At 55.9% G+C, this 26,703-nt stretch overlaps 1 protein-coding gene across 3 annotated transcripts; it reads left to right on the forward strand.

Moving 5' to 3' along the window:
• Positions 1–4,146: 4,146 nt before the first annotated feature.
• SMTN (smoothelin) lies at positions 4,147–26,550 on the forward strand. Of its 3 annotated transcripts, none has more exons than XM_039861763.1 (22): positions 4,147–4,289; positions 4,433–4,562; positions 6,277–6,407; positions 10,876–11,024; positions 11,424–11,517; positions 11,610–11,688; positions 11,777–11,874; positions 12,788–13,108; positions 13,197–13,269; positions 13,867–13,938; positions 14,018–14,539; positions 14,723–14,892; positions 17,979–18,131; positions 18,218–18,293; positions 19,368–19,532; positions 19,623–19,685; positions 19,903–19,969; positions 20,898–21,071; positions 21,227–21,344; positions 21,912–22,063; positions 23,108–23,272; positions 26,261–26,549. In XM_039861763.1, the coding sequence occupies exons 3-21, from the start codon at positions 6,357–6,359 to the stop codon at positions 23,250–23,252; spliced, it is 2,742 nt and encodes a 913-aa protein (XP_039717697.1). In that variant the 5' UTR covers positions 4,147–4,289; positions 4,433–4,562; positions 6,277–6,356; the 3' UTR covers positions 23,253–23,272; positions 26,261–26,549. The 3 variants fall into 3 exon arrangements, with proteins under 3 accessions (XP_039717697.1, XP_039717698.1, XP_039717699.1); XM_039861764.1 differs by having other exon boundaries at positions 21,230–21,344; XM_039861765.1 differs by lacking the exons at positions 4,147–4,289; positions 4,433–4,562; positions 23,108–23,272 and adding an exon at positions 16,806–16,898 and having other exon boundaries at positions 26,261–26,550.
• Positions 26,551–26,703: the final 153 nt, after the last annotated feature.

Below are 26,703 nucleotides of genomic sequence, written 5' to 3' on the forward strand. Positions count from 1 at the left end.
CTGGGAAGGTTTAGAGCATTTCCACAGCCTCAGCACTTTTCTTTCTGCCCCAAGGAGGCCGGGCCTGCATAGAAACTATAAACTGGACACTGCGTGTCTCTGGAGCCTGCAAAGAGGCCATGCACTCTCTTGTCTAGAGGTCTTAATGCCTCTGATGAGGCCTACTGGGTCCACCAAGGGTAAAGGGCCCACATAACTCGGTTCAAGTCTCAGCTCTACCACCAACATGTTGTGTCAACTTGGACAAGTGACTTACCCTCTCTGAGCCTCAGTTTATCTGTAAAATGGATATAATCTTAGCACCAACCTCCCCAGGGCTGCGGTGATGATTAAATGAGTAAATGGCACATAGTAGGCATTCAATATGTGCCAGTTACAGTACCTTCATGCTTGGACATGCCAGGCCCTGAGGGGAAAACAAGGGATGTGGGAAACTGGGGATCTGGGGTGCAGAGTGATGCCACCTCAAATTTGTGGCGTGACCTGAGCCTGACCCTTGCCTTCTCTGGAACTCAGATTATCCATGAAAACCACAAGGTGGACAACTAGGACTTTGTGATGCCAAGATTCAGCTTCTGCGCACACAAGAAATATGACAGAGATCCCAAATGGCAGATGGCAGGGTCCTGTGGTTAAGACCAAGGGTTCTAGGTTCAAATTTTGTGTGGGGTGCTGGCATGACTTGGTCTCACTGAGCCTGTCTCCTCATCTGTATAGTGATGATTCTACCTCACAGAACTCAAGCTGTGAGGGTCATGATAATAACAAAATTGCCACTCATGTATTATAAGGGTGATCTGGAGCTGGGCTCCAACCCATTGGACAGCAATTACATGGGGCCCCTGACATGAACCTAGACCACGTCAGGCATCAGAAAACCCCCCGGAAGTCACAAGAGATCCAGGTTGGCCCATCCAGAACCCTCTCCTTTGTCCATGAGGCTGGTCTCCTGGTGTTCATCATAGTTTAGTGGGTGTCTCAGGACCCTTAAGGTCTCCTTCCTGGGGTCCACTTGCCTCCAAGTTTCCTTCACTGAAGAGTCACTCCCTTCCCATTCTTCAGCACCAGGGGCTGGACCTTCTTCTCATCCAAGGCCAGAAGTTTATCTGGCACTGTCACTCAGAGAACGTAGCAGATGGATGACAACATGGAGACAGCCTTGCCACACTGGTTTTCCAAATAGGTCCCCAGCCCCACTCCTGGGGCTGCTGGCCATGACCCTAGGAGCTTTCACTTCTGCGCAAGACAAGGAGAGTCACAGCCCATGTATCTGGTCAATCCTGACAAGAACCAGTTCTCCTCTAGAGACCCCATGCTCTTCTAGCCTCACCTACCTGACTTATCTCCAACGAAGTCTTCACAGTTCTACCTCCCTTCCTTTGCTCAGGCTGTCCCCGCTCCAGGCTGCCTTTCCGCATTCCCTCAGCATGCCAAACAGCAAGTGAGGGCTTTGTCCTCGACAACTTTTAGAATCTAGACACTGTCTCTCCCCCTACTCCCACTATGTTATGAGACCCCAACAGCAGGCCCAACTCGGACCCATCTCTAACCTTTCCATCCCTCCCAGTGCTCAGCAGCCTCTGGACTCCCTCATAGGCCCAAAGTCTTGGCCTTGGCTGGCCTCACAGCCACTTGTGAGCACATCCCAAAAGGGTGGTTTCCCTGATAGTCTTGGAGGGAGAGGGCTTAATGAGCTCAAGCCACAATTCCCCCATTGTGCACATGAGGAAACTGAGGTTCCAAGAGGACCAAAATTTGGCCTGAGGTGGAGCCAGGGCTAAGATCCCTTACCCCTCTTTCATCCCAACCCCAGGCCTGGGCTTTTTCTGCAGGATCCTGGCTGGGGGAGGGGAAGCAGGGTGATTCAGGGATCTGGCACTGCCAGCTTGGTACAATATTTATTCTCAGACTCAGGCACTGGAGCAAAATATTACCCTTGGCCCCTGAGCTGTTCCAGCCGCTCCCCACTCTGCCAAATCAGGGTTGGACCTGGAGGAATCTGGACCCTTCCTATTATAGCGCCTAGCCTTAGGAGGACCTGAAGTGAGCCAATCCAATCCATTCCCCTTCTTTTACAGATGGACAGACCCAGGCCTCTCTAGTGTCATCAAGATCTGTTCACCCTGCTCATCTGTCATTCAGGGGGCTTCACAGATGGGACCACCCCTACCTCCATTTCCTGCTCCATCCACACCCTATCTCTCCTCCTTTTCCCATTTACAAACCTCTCAGCCTCTACTCACACTGTTCTTCTGCCACAAATGCCCTTCCATGCCTTTCCTCCTCTTTTCTGTGGGGGTGAATTTCTTTTCACTCTTCCTCAAGGATCAGTTCGCATATCACCACCTTCGAGGAATCTTCCAGGATTTCCTCCATCCTAGAGGCAGCAAGGTAGAGTAGTCCTGTCGGATTCCAAAGGGGCTTTGACATGGGCAAAATCCCACTCAGGTTCGAAAGCCATTACCAGCCCCAGGTGCCTTCACCTTCCAGAGCTTCAGCTTCCTCCTCTATAGAATCCCAGTAATACTTACCTTGCACAGTGGTCAACTTGCAATAGGACAAACTGTGTGTCTGACATTCAATGGGTGCTCAATAAACGGCCAGGACCCACCTCACGGAATGTTTGCGCACTCCTGGGCTATGGCTGGAAGCTCCCCGCAGCGCAAGGGGTTGCCCTTTGATCTTTGCGTGGTCACCACCACTACCACTATCCCGCCCCGCCTCCTGCTGGGAGGAAAGGTAAGAGGTAGGCAAATAGGAGGATCCCAGCCCTGAGGGCTTGCGGCGGGGAGGGACCCACTCATCTCTTGGGTACAGCCAAGAACTCTTCAGCGAGTGTGCGACACGTCAAATCGGTATGCAGAGACTCACCTGAGCGGTTCCGCCTGAGGGAGCGGAGCTAGAATGAAGCAGGCCATTCATTGGCGCCGGGAGCCGCCACTCAGACAGGTCAGGTCCTAAGCATCCCAGGAGGCCTAGGTGTGCCCCTCCCCAACCGGTTGTTCCAAGGACGCGCGAAGTTTGAAGCTGGAGCGACTTGACCTTGGGGGTAGCTGATTCTCGTTCTAAAGAATAAGATGGCCTCTAGGTCTTATAAAGAGGTACTAGGTGGGCCTGCCCGGGAGAAGGGGACCTCGAAATACAGCCTCCAAATTGGGCTGTTTGCTCCTCCTCCTGTGTGACTTTCTGTGCCTTGATTTCCCATATGTAAAATGGGACCACCTCTTATGGATGTAGGAATGAAATGATACCTTTAAAAGAGTCTCAGAGTGTATACTGGCCCTCTCTCTAGTTGGGGGTAAGGTGAGGGAATAGGTGGGTGGCCACAGAGAATACGGACGGTGGGGCTGAGGGGCTTTGCTGGGAGCAACAGGCTGAAACCACTTCCCCACAACCCATCATAGTGGTTAAAAGTACAGATTCTGGACTCAAAAGGTGCTGGTATGAATCACAGTTCCACTACCTATCAGCTGTTATCCTTAACTGTAAAATGGGACAGTAACCCTGGGCTCAAATGGTCGTTATAAGAATTATATGCCTGCTACTTGGCAAGTACAAAATAAATGAGTTGATATTATTTTTATTTAACAGACAGGACTCCAGAACCCACCTCCCAGGCTCCAACTCCCTTTGGTCTCCATAGAGACCTGTGTGTAGGAGGCTCCCGGCCTCAAGCAGGAAAGATGGAGTGTCTTTCCCCTGTAGGTCTGAGCTATTTGGCTAATTCCTTGCGTTGCCTTGGTCATGGTGGCTCTCTCTGGGCCTCAATTTCCTCCATTTGTTGAATGAAAGTCTGGACTCCGTATTCCCATTTTAGGACTCCAGCACTCCAAGAGGCTGACCCTGAGGGGCTTGGAAGGGAGAAGCATGACAGATGGGGGCAATGTTTGTGCAAAGGTGTGTCGGCTGAGGAACGGGTGCTGGGTGACTGATGCAGCTCCATCTGAGATGGTCCTTGAGATGCTCCAACATAGGGGTCAAGGTAGTCTCTGCTCTGAGGTGGCACCGACCAAGTGCGCCCGAAAGCAGCCTGGGAACGACCGCCAAAACCGCCACTGAGGCGAAGAGGGGGCGGAGTCGGGGGAGGGGACATGGTCTCATGAACAAAGAGGAGGGCGGAGAGGGGCTATCCGGAAGACTCTGCTACTCCGACGATCCCGGGCCACTTACCCGGGCTTTGGGCGCCCTCCTGGACTTTGGTGCAAATCTGCGTCCTCCTGCCGACGCCCACCCGAACAGCCAAGGACACTGAAGCAGTAGTCCCAGGACTACAATCCCCTACAACTCAGGTCCGCGAGGGGCGAGGCCGTCAAATTGAATTTTCCCAATGGGACACGAGAGTGGGCGGGACCCTCCCGGGGATTGGCTGGCGTGGCGGTGAGGGGTGGGGTCGGTGGGGCTGCTGGCGCGGCTGGACGGGCGGTGCTTCCAGAATCCCGGGGACGGTTGCTGAGACAGTCTGGGATCCCTGTCACCGCGCCTTCCTCCTGACCGCTCGTAGTCCTGTCGGATTCCAAGCGACCTAACCTGAGCCTACGCGCGACGGCGGGCCATACTGAGAGGTGGGTGTGTGGGCCTCCGGGCGGCACCAGAACCTTAGACGGGTCGGGGAGTGGAACCCGGATATCTGGGCAAGGATTCTAGGATTCGTAGACTTGGTAGCCCCCACTCATCCACGAGGGCTCTAAACCATGGGATAAGGTTCTGAGACCTGGAGGTTCCACAACCCCCAGGGGTTCTAGTATGTTGGGGCGGATACCCTGGGGAAGTTCCCATATTCCTCTTGAGGCCTCCCACAATCTCGGGGAAACCAAGACTGTGACAGGGAGCCATGAGACGAGTGAGGCAGCGGCGGGAATGTGTGGGGGGAAAGAAACTTCCTACCGTCCGCTGGAGGTTTTAGATTATGGATTGGGGACACTTGCCCCTCAGAAGACTTGGAGGAACTCAGTGACCACAAAACCTAAGTTGGGTGATTGTTGAGTTACACTCTTAGGGGTGTTTCCCCAACGCAGGTAGATCAGAAGCAAGAACCCCTACAGAGGGAGGTTGGGAAGTTAACATCTGTCTGGGACTACAGGGATGGGAAAAGCAAGCAGCAACTTAGACAGGCAGGGTCCAATGAAACCCAACTGTTTGAATTAGGATTCCCCCAGACCCATTCACCAGACTGGGTGACTCAACAAGTGATTGTTCTGGGGAGGGGAAAGGGATGACTGAGGGATGAATCGACAAGAACAGGGTAATCTGGAGCCATTTCAGTCACCATATATTAATTGAACACTTATGGCATGTCAGGCCGTGGGCCCTCGAATTCCAGAAAGACATTAGAGCTGCAGAAGGAAGGAAGGAGCTGCACTGAGATCCTGGGCCAGGTTTTAGGGGGCCATTTTGATGGGTACTAATGGGGCAAGAGAGACTCTCCTGAGCCCCTGGGGGGCACTTTTAAAGGGGGCTTCAGAAGCCAGAGGTGGCCAAGATTTTGATTAAATCCATCTCTGCCCTCTAGGTCTTTGGGATCCTCCTTCCCCCTGTGACAAATCTCTGATCCTCTCCAATCCTGTTTGCCTAAGTCCACAGGTTGGATGGGTCAGCTTCTGAAGGCCCTTCCAGCTGGGGAATTGAATCCTCAATGCGTGAATTGGCAAAAGGAGCTGGGTGCCTGGACACCTTGCTTCATGGGGTCAGGGCACTTGGCATCAAGGGGAAGGCAGAAAGGGGAGGAGTGGAGAGGGGTGTGTACAGAGGGCTGTTCTCAAGAATTGGATGACTGGGTATTAACCTCCAAGACTTAAATCACCTGGGGGAATGAGAGTGGCAGTGGCTTCAAGGACTTTGATATGGGCTCAGCCTAAAGCCAAACACTGAGCTTTCAGGGTGGATGGGGCTGGGCTGGCCCTCCAGGATAGGTGGGTGGGGCAAGAAGCTGTGGAGTCTGATGGGCACCCCCTGGTGGTGAGCATAGCTTGGGTGGGCCCAGCTTCTCAATCCAGGTTCCTACCCTCCCTATTTGAGGCTTAGGGCGAGGGCCCAATTTAGGCCACACAGCAGTCTTGCAGTTGAGTTGTCTGGGCTAGAACCAAGGACTCTTGGTTTGTATTCCACTACATTACCCTAGAGTAGAGGGCAACTCCCAGCCAGGAACCACATCACAGGTAGCAAAGATGGGACATCAATGAATGACCATGGGTTAGAGGGGGAAACTGAGGCACAGAGCCCAAGTGCCAGTGGTTTCTAGAGGCCTCAGCTGGCCTGACTCATGTCTGTCCCCTGCAGAATTCCTTGAGCTGGTATTAGGTGCCACGAGCACTGGGGATCTCACCAGGAGGGGACCGACGGAGCTAGAGGCCAGGGAGATGGCGGACGAGGCCTTAGCTGGTCTGGACGAGGGAGCCCTGCGGAAGCTGGTAAGTAGCCCCATCACCCCCACTGTAAGGACAGGCAAGCCAGGCCAGAGAGGCAGGGCCTTCTAGGCCACCTCTCAGCTGACAAGAGGAGGTAATGGGGGAGGGGGCAGGAGGAAGGCTTAGGGCAACAGGGCTAGGCCTGTTCTGCATGGCTGATGCAGAGGCCCCAGTGGCATATGCCTGTCCATTCTGGGTGCTAAGTTCTGGTCCTTCCCAACCCCCCACTGCCACCACCTGTTTAAACAGTAACTGCTAAAATCTCACGCATGTGCAGCTGCAGGTGTGGGGAGACTAGATGTGCCTCTCCCAAGCAACAGGCTGGGCAGTGCCCACCCCTGGAGGCTGGCCCAATGATTAAATAATACCAGGCACAGCAGGGTGAAGGCTGGATGCTGGGCATACCATCTCACAAAATGATCACAGCACCTCCGAGAGCCAGGAGGACACTGTGCCTCAGATAGGTGAAATCACCTGCCCAAGGGCCCCCAGCTAAGAATTGTGTGCCAGGATCCAAACAAACTCCAAAGGGGGCCATGGAGAACCAAGAGTCCTGAGTAAATCAAGGCCAGAAGAGCCCTCATAAACTCTGTGACTTATAGTCTGTTTTCCATTCTGAGCCTGTTTCTTTACCTGTAAAATGGGAGGGAAGATGTGTGTGAACCTAATATTTAGGTCCTAGAGTTGGCATGGAGATGGAATGAGGCATGGACCCAGATCTTGAGGTGGAAGGGCAGGCCCACTCTATTCCCTTTCCCCAGCTTCTTCTTGAGTGCCCTATCTAACACTTAGTCCCCCACCCCGCTAGCATGTACAAAGCAGCTAAGGGCAACACCACAGGACAGGCAAGGGCAGGGAGCAGCTGAACTAGATGAAGGACCAGAGCCCCAGCTCCTGACCCTTGTCCAAGGGAAAGAATTAAAAATTTACCTTCCCTAGGAGAAGACAAGTGAAACACCCCACCCCCTCACCATTCCTCCAGAAGCAGGAGCTGGAACCAACCAGCACAGCCCAGCCCAGTCACTGGGCAGTGCGCAGCCACTGCCATGACCTACCAACAAGGCACTAGGCCTGTATGTCTTTAGACCAGCACCTTAGACTCTCTGAATGTCTGCCTCTGCCATAACTGGCCATGTGCAGCCTGGAGGGGATGGGTTGGGTTTCTAAAGGTCAGCTCGACCTCTGCTCAGTAAGTCAAAATCCTAACAGGTAACAAACAGAAGCAGAGTGTTCCAGAGAGAAAGCCAGGTCTCCATGCATGCCCATCTCTAGGGATTCCCTGAGGCTCATGGTTCTCCAGCCACCACCCACAACCCAACGAAGGATTTGGGCTCTAGGAGAGTGTTTTCAGAGAAGCCTAAGCCGTAATTGTAGTCTGCCCACCCCCGCCCCGCTCCCTGGGAAAGGATTAATAAGACCCCGCCTCTCATCCCGGGACCATAAAGCTGCACGAGGTCCTTCCCATCCTGGCCCGGCTCCTCCGCCACCTGGTCCCGGCCATTACTTGGCCCAGGCACTGCCAAGAGTCTTGTCCTGCGTGCGGGCCGGTCTCGTGGCAGAAATGGGGGCGTCCCAAGCCAGGCTCCTCCCCGTGGGGCCGGGCCTTATAAGGAAAAGCTGACCCGCGCCCCACCGGCGCGCGGATTCGGGGATCCGGGTAGCCGCTTCCGGCCTCGGCTCTTGCACATTCCTGAGGACAGGCGGGGGCTGTGTGGGATGGGGCACCTGGGGACATGCACGCCGCGTGGCTCTTCGCCTCCGTTCCAGGTTCAAGTTAGGGTTCGAACTCTGACACTCTCTAGCTGGGCGACCTTCGAAAGCTACTTCAGTTCTATGAACCTCGATTTCCTCTCTGTAGCCCGGGGCTTCCGGTCTGGCACCCCCAGCCCCCCATAGGCGCCTAGCGTGGGGCTGCATCGGCGAGGCCTTGGAAGGGTCGGCGGTTCCAAAGCCCGCGGGCCTTCAGCGCCCCCTGGCGAGGCCTCGCTCCACTATCAGCTGGTCTCCTTTACTTAACTGGAGGAGCTGGGACTTAGCGTTGTGTTGGTGGGGAGACTGAGGCCCAGAGAGACGCCAGTGCCTGTGAGATGCCCCCAGCAACAAGAACAGAAAGTAACCGGAGGCCCGGCCCTTAGGAGGCGGAAGCGCCCTCTTTCCTCCCGAGAGAATTTCACTGGTCAGTTTCGGAAACCGCCCCATCCCTTTCCCCTTCCCCCTGGTGGACAATGGCTCTTTGTACTTCCTTCCCTCCCTCCCACAGCCCCCTCCACACATTGCGGTGGGACCTGATAGGGCAGGGAACACAGGATACATAGCAGGGACACTGTGGGCGAATCTTTGCCTCCATGCCCAAGAGAAGGGTCATGGTGGAGGGTGACCAGTGGAATGAGATTGTCCATCCCCCAGCCCTACCCCACCCACTTTGGGGAGAATCAGTGGCTCCCATTTTTCAGATGGGGACACTTAGGCTCCCATGGGTTTTGAGGTGGCCAAGTTCCCACATCAGGGTTTTTCCAGGGATAAAGACCCCATCTCTCAAGCCCAGGGCATTGGGAAAGGTGACCCAGAAGACAAAGAGCTAGTTACTACATGTCTGAGCCTCCTCTTTACCTCTGCACAGAGAGGGCTGGGCCAGCTGTCCCCTCAGGCCCACTATCTCCTAGTGTATCACAGAGAGCTCTGGGCCTGAGGCAAGCCTAGGACTAGGAGGTGGGAAAGTAAGCCTCATTCTCCCTGCCTCGGCTATAATAGGCCCTTACACCTTTTATAGGTATTTCTTGTCCAGGCTAGATGGGGTCCCCAGCACAGTGCCAAGGTTCTTGAGGTACCCACCGATGTAGACAGACCCCAGCAACAGAGCTATCCTCAGCCCAGGACAGACCCTGGAATCAGAGAGACCTGATTCAAATCTAGGCTTGGGTCATTTGACCGTGAGCAAATCCCTTCTCTTCCCTGAGCCTGTTTTCTTATCTGTCAAATGGGAGTAATAAAGTCACAGAGTTCCTATGACGTTAGGACAAATGGGAGGCTTAGTACAGGATCTGGCATACAGATTCTCAGTAAATGTTACTGATGCCTCCATATCTTGTACTCATTTGCCCTTGCCTCTCCCTCCTCCTGAGTAGCTGGAATAAATAGGAGGGTGATGCTTACTGCAGTCACAGCTATGTAGTGGGGCCAGGGGGTGATACCCAAGTCACTGCCCTCATCCCCACCCACTGACCTGAGGTGGGGGTCATTGTCCCAATCTGGAAAATGAGCAAACCAAGACACAGGGAGATTAAGGACATGCTTCTGACCACCTAATCAGGTCTAGACTAGACCCTCCCATAGCTCCTCAGGAATGTGGAGCCTGAAGGGACCTGAAAAGACTCTGTCCTCCAGGGCTCTCTCTACTCTCTTCAGACTAGGACAAGTGAACTCATGGTGAATTTGGGACAGCCCACACTCCCTGTTGAAACCTATCCCCCACCCGCTACCTGGCTCCCTCACGGAGCAGGAAGGAATGAAGGGGAGGAGGCTAACAAGGAAGGGGCCCTACCCCTAAACGATTTGGGAGGTGGGGCTCAGACCCACACCAGAGGCTTATCTCCGCCATTGTTTTCCTAGGGTCCCTGGGGTAGTCCTCTCTCCCATGAGCCAGAGGGGTGCCGTGGGGGTGTAGGTGTAGGGGGAGCAACAGGATTGGCTGATTCAGCCCAAAGAAGGTTCTCTTTCCTCGACCTGGTTAAACCAGCCACCCCGAGGGGCTAAGAAGTCTGCGGGAGCACGCATACTCCGTGAATACCCATGGTGAACCTTAGTGTAGCCACCTTATCCATCTGGGGGGTTAGCTCTCCCATCCTGGGCCCTGGTTCCTTCACCCTTTTGATGGTGGCTAGGGCTAGGCCAGTGCAAGGGAAACAATAACCCCCAGCCAGGAGGGGAGCTAGGACTCTTGAGCACCCGCCCTGGCCTCAGTTTTTCCATATATCCAATGCGTGTGAGACTGCCAACCCCCAGCAGGGCTGTGGTGCTTTGGGACTAGACCATGGGAGTCTCCCTTGCTCACAGGGTGGCCTCCAGCTGCCTGCATCACCCTTCCCTCTCCAGGCACACTGTTAGAGCTCCATAGGATGGCCTCCCTTCTCCTCCTCCCATGATTCCCTGGCTCTCAGAGGTTTGATGAAGGGCTCAGAGAGTCAGGAGCCAAATCAAAGCAAGGAGTGCCTGGCTGGGCATTTGGCACCTGGCACTGGTTGGCACTTGGTGGCTGCCCAATCTGTGAACCACGGTGGACTATCCAGAAGCCCTGTCTGCATGAGCTGGGTCTCCCCCGAGACTCTGGGTGGGTGGGCGGGCAGGCGCATGACGGCCTGAGGGCAGGGGGAGTGGAGACAGACCACTCATTGTGCCACAGGCTGAGCTGTGGGCAGCTGGTCCCCGCCCTCTGCCACTGGCAGCCAAAATGACCTGCCCACCTACCCCGCAGTTGGAGGCCACAGCAGATCTGGCAGAGCGGCGGCGCATCCGCTCTGCCATCCGGGAGTTGCAGCGGCAGGAGCTGGAGCGAGAAGAGGAGGCCCTGGCATCCAAGCGCTTCCGTGCTGAGCGGCAGGACAACAAGGAGAACTGGCTGCAGTGAGTGTGGGGTAGAGGGGTGGACATGGCAGGTGAGGGGAGTATTGCCAGGGCTCAGCTCACGTTGTGCAGACAGGAAAAAGCACAGGTGTGTCTGCTGCCCACTTGGGTGTGCAAACGACAGTACAGGCACGTGTTTGGAATGCACAGGGATGTTTGCGGGCACAGACCACATGCCACTTGTGGTGTCCTGGCCTCACCCGTGTGGACAGCATGTCTGAGAGTGTGCTGTTAGTGCTCACATCCATGAGTATGCATGGACCACTGTGTAGCCAGAGGGTGCGCACAGGTACATGCCCCTCTGCTAAGGTTCTGGGTACCCTGTCCTGGCCCCTGCCCTCAGTCCACATCTGTGACCTGGCCATGGCAGTGGGGATTATAGGTATGATGTCCCTGCAGCTCACAGCAACGGGAGGCCGAGCAGCAGGCTGCTCTGGCACGGCTGGCGGGGCAGCTGGAGTCCATGAGTGATGTGGAGGAGCTGACCTCACTGGTGAGGCCCAGGCCAGGGCAGGGGATGGGGGAAGGGCAGGTGAAGACCTACACTCCACAGCCCAATACCCGTGGACTGCCTCTCACCCACAGCTGCGTGGTGCTGGTGAGTATGAGGAACGCAAGCTGATCCGGGCCGCCATCCGCCGTGTACGGGCCCAGGAGATTGAGGGTATGTGCCCAGCCCTGGCCCCATCCCTGCCCACGTTGCCCATAGTACCTCCCAGCCACTCACTTGACACTTTTCCCTTCCCTTTCAGCTGCCGCCTTGGCTGGAAAGTTGTGCAGTGGGCATCCTAACAGTGGCTCAAGAGAGGACAGCAAGGGGCGGGCAGCACACAGGCTGGAACGGTATGAGGTAAGAGGTGTGGACAAGGTGAAAGGGTGGCCCAGTGTCCTCTGCCCATGGATGCCAGCAGCACAGAGTACCTGTTTTTGCTAGACTGGTATTTTACTAAGAAGGGCCTCCCCAGCTGTATTTTGGGGACACTTGGGCTCTATCTCAGGCCTCTGCCCACTCTCCCAAGCAACCTCTGGCCACATGTCCCCCACTTCGGAGTTATCTATACCTAGGCCTTCCCCTCAAAGCCAGCCTGTCTATACTGCACCCAGGTTCCTGTCCATCTCCCATCACCACCCTCGTTGAGCTCCCTGCTGGCCTCCCCACCTCCATGCCTACCTTCCACCTCCACACCACCGTCAAGTCTCCACTCAGCAGATGGGGATCTCTCTGAAATGCAAATCCAACCCTGGTACCTCCCCAGCTAAAACCCATCCTGCAGCTGCCTCTCGCCCTCCAGAGAGCCCACATCCTTACCTTGGCTTACGAGGCCTGTGTGTCAGGCCCAGCTGAGTTGTGGAGCACTGTTCATAGAGTAGACTCTGCTCTCCAAGGCGTGTGGATGAAAGGTCAGGCTGTGCAGGTCCCCTAAGCGGCCAGCAGAGGCCGCTGGGTCCCTGGCAGGACACCCACCCTCCCTGCAAGGATCAGTGTCCTCTGCTCTAGGGATCTATTAAGTTTGGGAGTCCCCAGCAGGTCTCCTGCTGTCCCCAGCCTCTGGCATTAGGATCTGGTCCCCTCTGAACTGTCCTTGACTAGGTGGTACCAAAAGCTTAGGAAGTGAGCCTCAGAGACTACCCATGGCACGCCAGTGCCCATGATTGTACAGGTGTGCCCATGGGAAGCCATGCCCAGCCTCTCTGCTTTGCATGCCCTGCCCTGAGCACCTGCCAGCCTGGAGAGCCTTGGCCAAATCCTGAGTACCCCACAGGTGCTGGAGCCAGAGAGACAAGAACAGCAGACAGAGGTCCCAGAGCCGACCCCAACCCCTGAGGTCACCAGTCGGGATGTGACCACAGTGACGTTCCTGCTGCAGGCTCCACCTGAGGGCACATCCAGCTCACCTGCCTCACCTAACAGTTCACCCACCACTGCTTCTCCTGAGCCTCCACTGGAGTCTGCCAAGGCCCAGTGCCCTGCTTCCGAGGCTCTGGGCAGCCCTAAGTCACCCCCTAGCCCACCCAGGGCTACCAGCCCTGAGCCCCAAGAGCCTCCATCATCCCCCAGCACTGAAGGGCCAGAGGTCAACAAGGTGAGTCTGGATGATGGGGAGGGATACCAGGCAGATGAGCTCCTTGATCTAGGAGTCAGGCCCTGCCCATGCCATGTTTCCCCTGTAGCTCCTGCCTGGCCCCATAGAGCCCCCTGCTGCCCAAGACCCCACCAGAGGTCCCTCCAACACAAAGAGAACAGGTGAGAGTCTCAGCAAGGGTAGCTACAGGCATCTGCCTTCCCTTCCCCTGGCCTCCCTTTCCCTTCCTGGAAAATGGGATCTTGTGCCTAGAGAGTTCTAGCCTGCTCAGGTCCAGTCAGTCCCTGACACTCCTCCCACTGCCCCTGAGGTGTCCCCCCCCACCCCCCCAACTATGGCCAGAGGCCTCCCTGCAGCCTTGAAAGGCAACAGGCCTCAGGCACATTCTTTTCCCCAATAAGGGAGTGCGCCCATCTCCCAGCTGGAGCTGTGGGCAGTGCTGGACAGGGGGGGTGTCCCCCATCCCCACTGGCAGGGAGGATACGGGCACCCTTCCTCCAGCCCAAGCCTAGTGCCAGCCCCCAAGAGTGTCCAAGCCATCCTGGGTCAGTGCAAGAGGGAAAAGGGGGGCCTGTAAGAGATGCAACTAAGTGGGGAGGCCCGGTGCTATGGGAGGTACAGGATGGGCTGGGGAGGCTAAGGAGGTTGGGGTGCAGGAAGGGGTTAGAGGCTGAGAAAGTGTGGAGGAAAGGACTATGAAAGGACCATTCTCCTTTCTCTTCCCCCACATGGCTGCTACCGCCTCCCCATACTGCCAGACCTAGCTGGACTCCGTCCCTGCCAACGCTCCCTGTCCGTGCTCAGCCCCCGCCAGCCGGCCCAGAACCAAGGTATTGCCTATTTCCACTACCGAAGCTCTGGGCAGTCCCTGTCCCACCTAGCTACTGACAGCCCTCCTGTCCTTTCTAGAGCCCAACCCCCTTGCCAGTGGACCTTCCCCTTTCCAGCGGGCTTGCTCCGTCCGGGACCGCGTGCGCAAGTTCACATCCGATTCTCCTATGGCTGCTGGGCTCCAGGATGGCCCACCCCGGGCAACCCTAGGTCCCTCGACCCCTGCAAGGCTTTTGGGCCCCTCTCAAGTCAGCACCACCCCTGCCTCCTCCTCCAGCCGCTCTTCCTCACGGGGCCCCAGTGATACCTCCTCCCAGTTCAACAAGGAGCAGCAAAGAACAGCCCGGCCCCTGGCCCAGCTTCAGAGCTGCCCCCGGGAGGAGGGCCCCAGGGGGCGGGGCTTGGCTGCCAGGCCCCTTGAAAACGGAGCAGGGGGGCGCGAAGCCGGCTCAGAGGAGCCCAGTGCCCTGCTGCCCGTGGCTGTCGGCACTGCCGAGCCAGGGGCCAGTATGAAGACCACATTTACCATCGAGATCAAGGATGGCCGTGGCCAGACCCCCACAGGCCGGGTGCTGCTGCCCACAGGCAACCAGAGGGCAGGTAGGCCTCCCCACTGCTGGAGATGAGTACGTGCAGCTACCCAGCTCTGCACATAAGACAGGTGCTGCGGCCAGAGCTCAGGGTGTCTCTGAAGGGTGTGCTGGGAGCGTGGGGCATCATCAGCTTTGGCTGGCATTGTCCTCACCCCACCTAATCTTGACAGTAGCTTTTCTCCCCTTCCAGAACTGACGCTGGGGCTGCGGGCACCCCCAACCCTTAGCACCAGCAGTGGGGCCAAGAGCACCATCACCCATATCAGCGGCCCTGGGACACCAGCCCGGCTGGGCAGTGTCACTCATATCACCCGCTTCAGCCATGCCTCCCCTGGTGGCCGAGGAGGCTGCAGCATTAAGGTGAGCCCCTTCTCACCCCACCAGCCTTACCATCCACCTCTTATAGACTGCTTCAGGGTGTAGAGCTGGCCGGGTTCCTCTACTCCACTCCTTCCCCATTGCATACATGGAGAAACTGAGGTCCAAAGAGAGGAGGTGGCTGGCTGCCCACAGTCTTCAGCCAGTGAGTTGGTGGAAGAGCCTAAGGCCAGACCCTAGCTCATCAGCCACTAGACATATCAGAAACTTACTCTGTTTTGGCCTTAAGCTTCCCACATGCTGATCTCTGATCTTTCCTCCAAAATTGGTTGGTTCATTCCTAATGAACAGATGGGAAAACTGAGGCTCAGAGAGAGTAGTAAGGGCTTTTACCCCTCTTCCTGTGGCAGCCCCAGCACCCCTGCTCCTACCCTGCACTGGACCTCAGCCCTGAGGTACAGAGCTGATCATCTGTTCATCCAAGATCAGCCTGGCCCATTAGAAAATTGGAGATTAGCATCTGTGTCAACATCTCGTGGGGGAGGGTATGCTGGGCAGAAGCACTGATGGGGACAGACAGGCAGCAGGGCACCAGTCAGGCTGAGGCAGTAGCCTAACAGGTGGCACGGGAACTGAATATACTGCATCCTTCCATTATTCATTCCCGAGTCTGGGATCGGCTGGCTGGGAGCTCAGCCAGGGAAGGGATCTCCAGTAGGCTGCCCGGCTGCCCAGGTGATGCCCTCTGTGCTGCACCAGGGACTGAATGGGACTTTGGCCAAGGTGAGATGGCTAAAGCCAGCTTTAGGCCTTCTCAGGGGTGACAGGGAGAGGATGGGGGCAAGAAAGCACCCTTCCCCCCAAGACCTAACGGCTCTCTGCCAGGAGAGTGAGGAGAGGTAGCTAAGGCCCTTGAGGTGAGCAGAAAGTGTTACAGTGAGTTCTTGGTCTGAAAGCATCAACTCACCTCAGTTTCCCCATCTAGAACCAAGAGGAAGCAGATAATGTGCCTATAATGCATTTGTTCAAAGTCAGTGGTTGGATTCAAGCACCCTAGACAGGCCAGAGGACATTTATCTCAGGGACGAGACACTTGTCGCAGTAGATTGCTCAATGTCCCGCCTCCCTGTGCCTCAATTTCCCCCATCTGTTCAAGGCTTTATAAAATAACATGACCTGAGGCCAAAGGAGTGCAGGCCCGAGAATCTGGCAGACTGGCTCTTCACAGCTAATGCACATGGTGGCCTAGGCAGGCCCATTCCTTGCTCCCTGCCTCAGTTTCCTGACCCGTGAGGCATGGGGCCCTGGCCTCAGTAATCCTCCCAAACCCTTGCTGTGCTGCAGGGTCTGTGATCTCTGCAGGGCCAGGGCCAGGCCTGGCGGTCTGCCTGCTACCCCTCCCCCACAACCCCTCCACAAGGAGCCCAGAATAGGTTTCTATTTGGGCTGCAGCCCCAGCTGGCGGGTGGCTGACTGGGAGGCCAGCAGGGGCGGGGCAGGCCCACTGCCCTTGCCTTCGCCCTCAGGCCAGCTGCAGAGACTCTGACACTACCAGCCAGAGGCAGCAGTCCCTACCACTGTCCCCATCGTCACCCCACCATAGAGCCCCCACCAGCACCATGCCGGGAGTACCAGGGCCTGAGTCTGAGCTAGCTGCAGCCCTTGAGGAGCGACTGGGCCGGGCATTGGAGGAGTTGCGGGCAGTGGCTGAGGCAGGCCGGGCAGCAGTGACCCAGGCAGCTGAGTCAGCTGCCTTGACCATGGAGCCAGTGGCCCGGGCAACTGAAGAGCTGCGGGCGGAGACAGCAGCACTGAGCCGGCGGCTGGATGCACTAGGCAGGCAGGTGGAGATGCTGAGCCTGCGGCTGGGGGTCCCATTTGTGCCCGACCTTGAGCCTGAGCTGGAGCCTAGTGAGCTGCTCCTGGCAGCTGCCGACCCCGAGGCCCTCTTCCAGGCAGCCGAGGATGCTGGGACCCCCATAGCCCACCCACCTGCCTTCAGCACCCGCCGCCGCTCCTCTGCTGGCCTTGCCCACAGCAGCAGTCTCGTAAGTCCCTATGGTCTGGGGGGAGGGGGTTGTTCTGAGCCAGGCTCTGCCTCTGCTGAGTAACCTTAGGTGTGCCACCACCATCTCTGAGCCTCAGTTTATCTGTCTGTACAGGGCCTGGGGTGCTAATACTCCAAGACTGAGACCAGAGGGTGCCAGGCTCCTGGCCCTGAGGCACGCGTGGCGGCTGCCCTGGCAGCTTCTGGCCAGGGCCCAGCCCCCATCCCTACCCCCATCCCCTGCCCCAGCCAGGCTGAGCCTCCCTGAAGCAGCTGCCGCCTCGGCTCTCCTTACCCTTACAGCAGACAGAGAGGCCCTGCCAGGAGGGGAGGGGCCGTGATAGTTGGGCCGGGGGCTTGTCTACAAGTGGCTGAGGAGATACCTTGGGAGGGGTGGGGGGCTAGATTGGGGCTGGAGGCCCCTTAGAGGGTAATTCCTAGTGGAATGTAGGGGATAGGAGTGAGTTTCAAAGAGGACTTGGCTCTGGGCAGCCCCAGTCAGACACCTGGTCAGGAGCCTATGGGTCCTTACCCAGCCTCCTGGGTGTGTGTATTGGAGGAAGGCCTTGTGCTGCCTGGGCAGTGGTCCAGGAGGGCCCAGGCCTTAGGAGCTGGCAGGACAGAACACAGCCTGCCTCGGAGGGGGCTGGAAATGAAGCAATAGAAAGAACTCAGGTTCAGGAGTTATGGTACCTTCAGCTCAGAGTCAGGGCTGCATCATACTTATAGAACTGTAGGCAATTATTCAGCTTCCTTAATCCTCAGTTTTCCATTCTGTTAGATAGGAACAGTAAAATCCTCAGTGCTCATACAGTGCTTACTAATGAATAGCAGTCACCATTATTGCCACTATTAGTTGTGTTAACACAATCCTGGGTACATGGGAAACCCACAAGGCTCTCAGTGCCTCTTCCCTGAGCCTGACACCGCATGGCCATCCTTGGGTAGGCAGTCTGGCTAGTTAGTGGTTATTTCCAAGGCTGTGCCAGCAACCCCAGGGTCTGGTACCCTGTCCACTGGGGGCATGGTTGTTTTCATTTAGATCCCTGCTTAAAGTCCATGCCTTCTTCTCATCCCACAGATGGAACCAGAGCTAGCAGAGCCCCCATCTGCAACAGTGGAAGTGGCCAATGGTGCTGAGCAGACCCGAGTGGACAAAGCACCAGAGAGGCGGAGCCCGCTGAGTGCCGAGGAGCTGATGGCCATCGAAGATGAGGGCATCCTGGACAAGATGGTATAGCCAGATCTAGTGTGGAGGGGGTTGTCAGGGTCAGGGACGAGCAGACACCAGGTGGGCAATAACAGGTGCTCTATCTACAGCTGGATCAGACAACAGACTTCGAGGAGCGGAAGCTCATTCGGGCTGCACTACGTGAGCTCAGACAAAGGAAGAGAGGTAGAGAGCCAGTTGCCCCACCCTAAATCTAGCTGCTCCATCCCACTGCTGCTCCCCTCATTCTGGGGTCCATTTACAGACTTACCAGCTCAGTAACTGCCCTAGCCGGCTTCTCCTTCTCTAGACTCAGATACTCCCTTGCCTCCTTCTCCTTGGACCCAGCTATTCCCTTCCCTAGCTGCTTCTCTCCCCTAGCCACCCAAATTACTATTTCCCAACCATTACTATTTCTCTTCTCCTTCCTAGACTGAGTTACTCTCTCTCCCAGCTACTCCTCCTTGGATCCAATTGCTTCTCCAAGTCCTGTCGCCTACTTTCAGATACTCATTCTTCCATTCTTTGAGGTCCATTGATGATCACCTCAGTCTCTGCCCCACCCGGCTTCTCCTTCCCTGGACATAGCTATTTCCTCTGTGAACCCAGCTATTCTCTCCTTCAGATTCTAGATTCATTTGCTCCTCCAGATATCTCGATTGCTCTCTAAATCTAGCTGCGTCCTCCAGAGCCCACTGATGGCTACCCCGGCTGTGTCTCCACCCACCTACTTTAGGCTCAGTTATCCCCTTTGCTATCTTCTTTCCCAACTACTCTTTCCCTGGATCAAATTGCCTCTCAGGGACCTCCAACGTATCTCTCCCCAGATCTAGATATTTCTTCTAGCTGCTCTTCTCCCCTCCAAGACCCATTTGAAGGCCCCCTCAACCACTGCCCTCACTCAACTTCTTCTTCCTTAGACTTGGCTACTCTCTCCCTAGATCTAAATACTCCCTCCACTCAGCTGCTCATTTCCTTAGAAACTCCTTTTTTGAATCCAAACGTTCCCATTTTGAGTTCAGCTATTCCAGATTCCCTAGTTTCTTCTTGAGTCCATCACCACCACCCCTGACTCCGTGCCAAGTTATGGCTATCCCCTCATCCCCAGCTACTCCTTGAGAAGCCCTTCTACCCTTTGTCTTCAGTATGCCTAACAAGTTGCCCTCCACCCCATCTTGTGTGCCCTGTGCGCCCGTGTATATGTGCTGTGTGGGTAATGGGTGGCCCTTTCCGGGCATGCATGGGGCATCCCCTGCCCAGACCAGCGAGACAAGGAACGGGAACGGCGGCTGCAAGAGGCACGGGCCCGGCCAAGAGAGGGCCGTGGCAACATGGCCACCGAGACCACCACAAGGCACAGCCAGCAGGCAGCCGACGGCTCAGTTGTCAGCACTGTCACCAAGACTGAGCGGCTCGTCCACTCCAGTAAGGGACTAAGCAGGCTCAGGGTGGGGACATGTCCACCACTGGCCCTCATGCTTCTCACACCTTTCCTCTCATCCCTTGCTCCTCCAGATGATGGCACACGGACGGCCCGCACCACTACGGTGGAATCGAGTTTCGTGAGGCGCTCCGAGAGTAAGGCTGCCTGGCGTCGCCCTGTGCCTGCCTGCCTGCCTGCCTCCTCAGGCTCTTCCTCGAACTCTCTCTCCATACTTTCATCTGTGTGTCTCTCTGTCCAGTCGTCACATTCTGTTCTCTGCGTGCGGCTACCACCATCCCTCCCACAGCCTCCACCCCATTTCCTGATGTCCAGCCCAGGCCTTCACCCTGCTCCTCTTCCCCTTTCTTACAGATGGTGGTGGCAGCACCATGGTGCAAACCAAGACCTTCTCCTCCTCATCGTCCAAGAAGATGGGCAGGTGAGCACAGGTACCCACCCCTAGACCATAGAGGAATCAGTGCCACAGAGGACCTCACTGCACACCATTCTACAGAGAGGTTTAGACTGAGGTACTGGGAGGTAATAGGCATACAGCCAGGGAGGAGCAGACCACTCCTACTCGCCTTGTGATCTCACCTAATCCTCAACCATACCATGAGGAAGGCCAGAGATTCCGGGTCTCACAGCTCCGAGTGGCAACGGTCGTACTGAACACTTAGAGAGGCTTATCTGCCGCACTGAGCTGCCCGGTGGCACTACCACTTCCCGATGTCTGCAGACCACATCCCACTTCACAGAGCACCTTTATACCTTGGACTCATGAGGGAGGGGTACACCCCTCTATGTTACAGAGATCAGGGCTAGTAGAAAGCAGGGACAGGATCAGAATTCAGGCTGGGAACCAGAGGGGTCCAAGGACTCTGAGAGAGACCTGCATTCAAGTTCCTTTGCTTCTCCCTATGCCATCTGAAATCTGAGGACAGAGACCTCAGTTTCCCCATCGTTAGAGTGGATAAGGATCTCTCCATCTTCTTGTGAAGTTTTAAATGGCACAGAGGAAAAGAACAATAGACATGAGCTAATATTTTTATTACTATTACTATTATTATGCTGATCATCATTATTAGTTCATAGTATCCAAAATATGAACTCACCTATAACTTGACAATGAGCTTTCTCAGAGAACTCAGGAGTCAAGTCTGTTGAAAAGAGCTTGGCTCCCATCTTCTTTTCATTTAAGCTTTACCGTACTCCTCTGTAAAATGGGTATGATGAGGAAGCCTCCCTTGGTGGCTGGCATTGCTAGAGGAGATACTGCAAGGCCGTGGAGTGTGACAAGACCCTTCCTTTGGCAAGTGGGGTTTGAGGTTCAGGAGCAGCCTAACAGTTGCCTCCCTATCCCCCAGTATCTTCGACCGTGAGGACGAGGCCAATCCGCGAGCCGGCAGCCTGGCAGCGCTGGAGAAACGCCAGGCAGAGAAGAAGAAAGAGCTGATGAAGTCGCAGAGCCTGCCCAAGACCTCAGCCTCGCAAGCACGCAAGGCCATGATTGAGAAGCTAGAAAAGGAGGGCACTGTGGGGTAAGCTGCAGCAGGTGGAGCAGGGCCAGAAATAGAAAGGGCACAGCTGGAGCTGTGGTGGGTGGAGCCTGAAGGTCAGGGAAAGCTGAGCAGAGGTTCACTGAGTGGGCCAACCTATAGTGTTGTGACTTGGCTTCTCATAACACTCCCTACAGCAGCCCTGGCGGACCCCGCCCAGCCGTGCAGCGCTCCACTAGCTTTGGAGTCCCCAACGCCAACAGCATAAAGCAAATGTTACTGGATTGGTGCCGAGCCAAGACACGTGGCTACGAGGTGAGTTCTTATGAGGCCAGACAGCCGGCAGTCCCCCCAGACTGCAGCTCCACACCTCCCTCTTGGCAGAACTCTTTCTCATCCCCATGTACCCTTCACAGCCACTATGCATGGCAGGGAAGATGGAAAGCCCTCTAATGGGATGAGGAAACAGGCTCAAAGAGGACATAACATGCCCTAGATTCCAGAATAAGTGATTACGTGGCAGGGCCTAATGAGGGCCCCTTGGATGGTGGGTACAGTTCACAGCCAGACCCCACCCTTGGCGTCCCCTCCTCATTGATCTGGGGGATACTGGGTAAATTTCCATAAGTAAGAGAAGGCGTGATGGAGGTATGGCCATGGCCTTAGCTAGGTGGTGCTGGGCCTCTCGGTTGCTCTGTCCCTGTAAGTAGCAGACTTGGGAGTTGACAGACTAAGTTGGAGGAGGCTCATGTTCCTATTGCTCACCTGCTGTGCAACCTTGGGCAAGCTACCGGGCCTCTCTTAGCCCAGTTGCCCTGAAATGCCAAAATGCTGGAGGGCAGAAGGCATAGGGGAACTGACCAGTCTTCCCACCACCAATAGCATGTGGACATCCAGAACTTCTCCTCGAGTTGGAGTGATGGGATGGCCTTCTGTGCCCTGGTGCACAACTTCTTCCCCGAGGCCTTTGACTATGGGCAGCTTAGCCCACAGAACCGGCGACAGAACTTCGAGGTGGCCTTCTCATCTGCCGAGTAAGTGAGGTCCCCAGCCCTGCTGGTGTCAGCTGGGCATCTGGGGCTGGGCATCTGGGTCAGGCCCAGCTGCCCAAAGCCCCCGGGAGCTGGCCAGCTGCACTGTCAGACAGTGGCTGAGACCCCCTTCCCCAGAAAGCCCCTGTCCTCCTCCATCCTGCCCACCTGATGCTGAGTGTGCCAGGTGCCCGCCGGAACGAAGGAGCCACAGGCCCGCCTACAGCCCAGGCCAAGGCCCACCAGGTGGCCCTGTCCATATCCCCCTCCCCCCCTCTCCATTTCTCCTCCTCTTCTTTCTTCTGTTCCTCTCTTCTCCTTTCTCTCCTTTTTTTCTGTCCCACTCTTCCTCCCATTGACACTAGGAGTTTCCTTGCCCCACGGATCCCGCCTGGAGATTCCCAGGTAAGAGTTCTGGCACTGTGTCTGCCCCAGCTCTGAGAGTATAGAGGTAGTTACTGGCTAGAGGTTTATATAGGATATCAGGTAAGTTTCCACTTTGAACTATTGCCTGGGTTTGCTCACTCCTCACCTCAGCACCCTTTTTTCTTCCATTCCCATTCTTTTCTTTTTTCTGTTTTCTTCCTGGTCCTCCTAGATTTTCTTCCTTCCTCCTTCCCTCTCTCCTCTCCACTCCTCTCCTTCCTTGATGTATTTCTCCCCTTCACTTACACCTCTGGGGCATACAGCGCCCTCCTCTTCCAACCTAAGGCCACAACCACACATTGCTATGCCTCCCCACCCTCATGCCTCCTCTGCTGCCACCTCCTAAGAGTTCTTCTTGCTGGCACCTGACTGGTCTGGCCCCCCACCCTTGTCTGCATTGCACACCATTAGTGATGGGTAGTGAGCGGCACGTCCACAATGGGGAGGGGGCATGCGGGAGGCTGGCAGACTGCAGCACTGAGAACGTAACTGAACTCATGTCTCTGTGTGTGTGTATGTGTGTGTCTCTCTGTTCTCCCCTCTCTCTTCTCTGCCTCTTTCCCCCTCTTCCCCGCCCGGGCCCCACCTCCCTGCCCCTTCCCGGCCCCCTCCCCTCCCCAGGACCCATGCGGACTGCCCGCAGCTCCTGGATACAGAGGACATGGTGCGGCTTCGAGAGCCTGACTGGAAGTGCGTGTACACGTACATCCAGGAGTTCTACCGCTGTCTGGTCCAGAAGGGGCTGGTAAAAACCAAAAAGTCCTAACCCCTGCTTGGGGCCCCACGGTGAGAAATGACTGCCTCACATGCCAGAATCTGCTCAGCGGGGCACAGAGAGAGGCCTGGGAGGTGGGTGGGGGAAGCAGGAAGAGAGCCAGAAGGAGTCAGAGTTGGCCCTGTCTTCTGGCAATTCAGGGCCTAGTAGGCAAGGCCATTCTCTTAAATGATGACCCAGGTGAGCAGGACCGAGATGAAGGAAGCCCAGGAGGGACCCTAGGGAAGGCACCTGACCCAGCCTTCAGACCCAGGACAAAAGTGCAAACTAAGCTTGGATCTGAACGACAAAGTTCAGGCTAAAGGAGGGAGAGCGAGTCCCAGGCAGAGGGATGAGCCTGTGCCCAGGGCTGGGGGTTGAGACATGGAGAGTTTGGCACCCCCAGGAACAGAAAGAAGTTTAATCTGTGTGTGAGAAGGAGACAAGGGCCTCAGTCAGGGGTTTGAACTTCCTCCTGAGAATAACAAGAATCATAAAAGGTTTCCAAACAAAAGAGGAATGTACGTAGTCTGGTTAGTATTCTAGAACAATCTTTGGATGAGGGATGGGGAGCAAGAGGGTGGACTAGATAGCTTGAGAAGCTTAATAAGAAGTAAAAGGAGAGGCTTCCTGATGGATCCAGTTGAGGAGAGAGAAGGAGGGTCAAGGAAACCTCCCAGGCCTCAAGTTCGGGCACTGAGGAATTGGTGGTACTATGCTCCATAATGGGGAGCTCAGGAGCAGGGCCAGTTTTAACAGGAAGATGTTTCTGGTTGGGGTCCTGGATCCTCAAGCCAGCTGTAGTATTTCCTCTCTAGTCACTTCACCTCAGGGCCACAGTACAGAATTCAGATCCTGAGCTAACTGCCCATTCCAGACAAGCAGCTCAGAGGAGGAGAGGTGGGCTCAGTGTCCTAGAGGGGTTAGGTCAGAGCTGGGGCCAGAAACTGGAACTCTAGACCCCCACACTTAGTGATGCTTTTCTTCGCCCTATTACTTTTCCCACCCATTTTGTGGAGAAGAAAAGATAGAGTCCCAGAGGGAACAAGGGGATTGACCTTAGTAACATGAGTCAGAGACAGAGCTAGAGGTGCATTCAGATGCCCCTCAGGGCCTGGAGCCATTGTAGGGAGCAGCCCACATGCGCACACATATACTCAGAGAAGCTGTGCAGGTGAGGGGAGGATGGGCTTAGTGCTGTCTCCAGGTCATATATGGACTTAGGAGCTGCTGCCCAGCAGGCTAGCCTGGAGGGAGAGGGCCCAACCCGGCCCTGATCCAGTTGGAAAGTGTGACTCAGCTGTGCTGTTGCTCGAATTGCATGGTGTTTGGCCTGTCACTGGGACAGCTGGATCCCTGAGCCGTGAGCCCCAGAGTAAACAATGGCTTTATAAGGTTTCCAGGGAAGACACCAGGATTGGGAGGGAGTTCCACATTGGGGGAGGGAGGCTGGGATCCCTGGGGAGATATCCACAGCTGGAAGAAGCTGCAGAGAGAGGCTGCCTCACCACCATAGTACAGCTGGGAAAACAAGCTCAGGCAGGCAGAGATGACCCCAAGGGCACATAGCACATCAGCAACAGAGTCAGGAACCCCTCAGCCATCTTAAGTGCTTCCAAGGTCTCAAATGAGGCAAAGAATAACTATACCATTGTCTTAAAGATGGGGAAACTGAGTCACGAAACAGGGCAGGAATGTAGCTAGCATTCACAGCTGGTCAGGGATAGATCCTGGACTGAAACAGAGGTCTCCTTTCTCTCAGGCTTCTTCCCTGAAGGAGTCCAATGAGCTGGGAGTATGCCCCAGCCCTACCATGGTCCCAGGTTTGACCTTGAAGGCAGGTCAATATGGGAGGTAGTTCTGGGTCCTTAGGTGTCTTAGGAACAGGAGCAATTCCTGACCTTATGCCTTCCCTGCCAAAGGAAACATACCATACAACACTGACTGAGTGCTTACTATATGCCACACGTGGAAGATAAGAGGGAGCAAGGCAGAAGAGTTCTTGCTCTGAGAAAGGAGGGGAAATGGAACCAGGGAGCGAAATCAAGCTTGAGAGCTCTGGAACTGTCAGTTGCTTAGTAGCCCACTCACCCCAGAGTGGGGAAAGGGCTCCTGCAGTAGGAAAGAGGGTGCTCCAGGCAGGTACCAACACCCAAGGCTGGAGGCCTGGGCTCCATCAGGCCCAGCTCTGGACATAATAAGCTGTGAGGCTTGAAACAAATGATCCCTCTGCTCTATGACTCAGTTTCCCTATCTGTAAAGTACATCTAGCACTCTGGAGGATAGACAGAAGGGTAGTCCTGCCCCTGAGCATGATGTAGATGGTCCCATCTGTATTGACTGGGACCCTCATCTGCCTCCCCTGCTCCACCCAAGAAGGATAATAAGGGTTAAAGAGCTGCCCCTTACCCCCACCCCCACACAGCCACACACCTCCCTGGCCATTTGACAAAGCAGGGTTGTCCCCTGGACAAGGACAGGGATTGGGGTAAAGGACACAGAGCTCTCAACAGAAAGTACCAGACTAGAGAGCTAGCAGATAATCTGGGGCCCAGAAGGTCACTGGGGCAGGTCCTGACTGCACAGAAGATTTGCTGGAGGTAAGACCGGGCCCTGAGGTGCAGTGGCCCAACTGAGAGGCTTGTGCCAGCTGGAGTGTGCCATTAAGGGTGAACAGGTGATGGCCCTCCAGAGAAGTGGGTGGAGTCTAGAGTCGGGACCTGCCCAGGGCCAGGGATAGAGACCGGCACCCTGCCCTGACAGCTCTCCCTCCATCTCCACCTCCACCTGCCTGGCCTTGCTCCTCACAATTGTGCCTCCAGGCTTGGATGGATGGAGCTTGGGGCTTCCTGCCTTTCTGGAAGACTTCCCACTGCCACCACCACCTCCCTTTAGTTGATCCAGAGTGTGGAATTTATGGAAGACCAGCAGGCTTCGTCAGTGAAAAGACCTCCAGGTAGAGGGTCGCCACGAGAGGCGGGGTCGGCGCTGACAACCACCCTCGTGCCCCCTCCCCGCAGGATGCTGGTGGACTGCGTGCCCCTGGTGGAGGTGGAGGACATGATGATCATGGGCAAGAAGCCGGACCCCAAGTGCGTCTTCACCTATGTGCAGTCGCTGTACAACCATCTGCGGCGCCACGAGCTGCGCCTGCGCGGCAAGAATGTCTAGACTCCCCGCCCGCACCGCCTGCTCGCCGCAAGCTGCTCGCACCATCTAGGCACGCTCCTCGCCCACCGCTGCCCTGTCTGTCGCGACACCCTCCCTCGCAAACACACAGCGTTTTGATAAATTATTGGTTTTCAACGACCCTGATTCCTCTGCCTCTCTTCGGGGGGGTTGAATGGAAGGCAATTCTGCAATGTATGCCCAGGTCTCCCCTCCGACAGCCAGGAAGTTGGGTATCCGGTGGTATTGGAGAGGGGGCTCCTATTCTCCACCTGCCCGCAGCAAGGAAGGAGTC

The sequence above is a fragment of the Pteropus medius genome, unplaced genomic scaffold, assembly GCF_902729225.1.
Source record: "Pteropus medius unplaced genomic scaffold, Ma_sr-lr_union100, whole genome shotgun sequence".
Classification (NCBI taxonomy): domain Eukaryota; kingdom Metazoa; phylum Chordata; class Mammalia; order Chiroptera; family Pteropodidae; genus Pteropus; species Pteropus medius.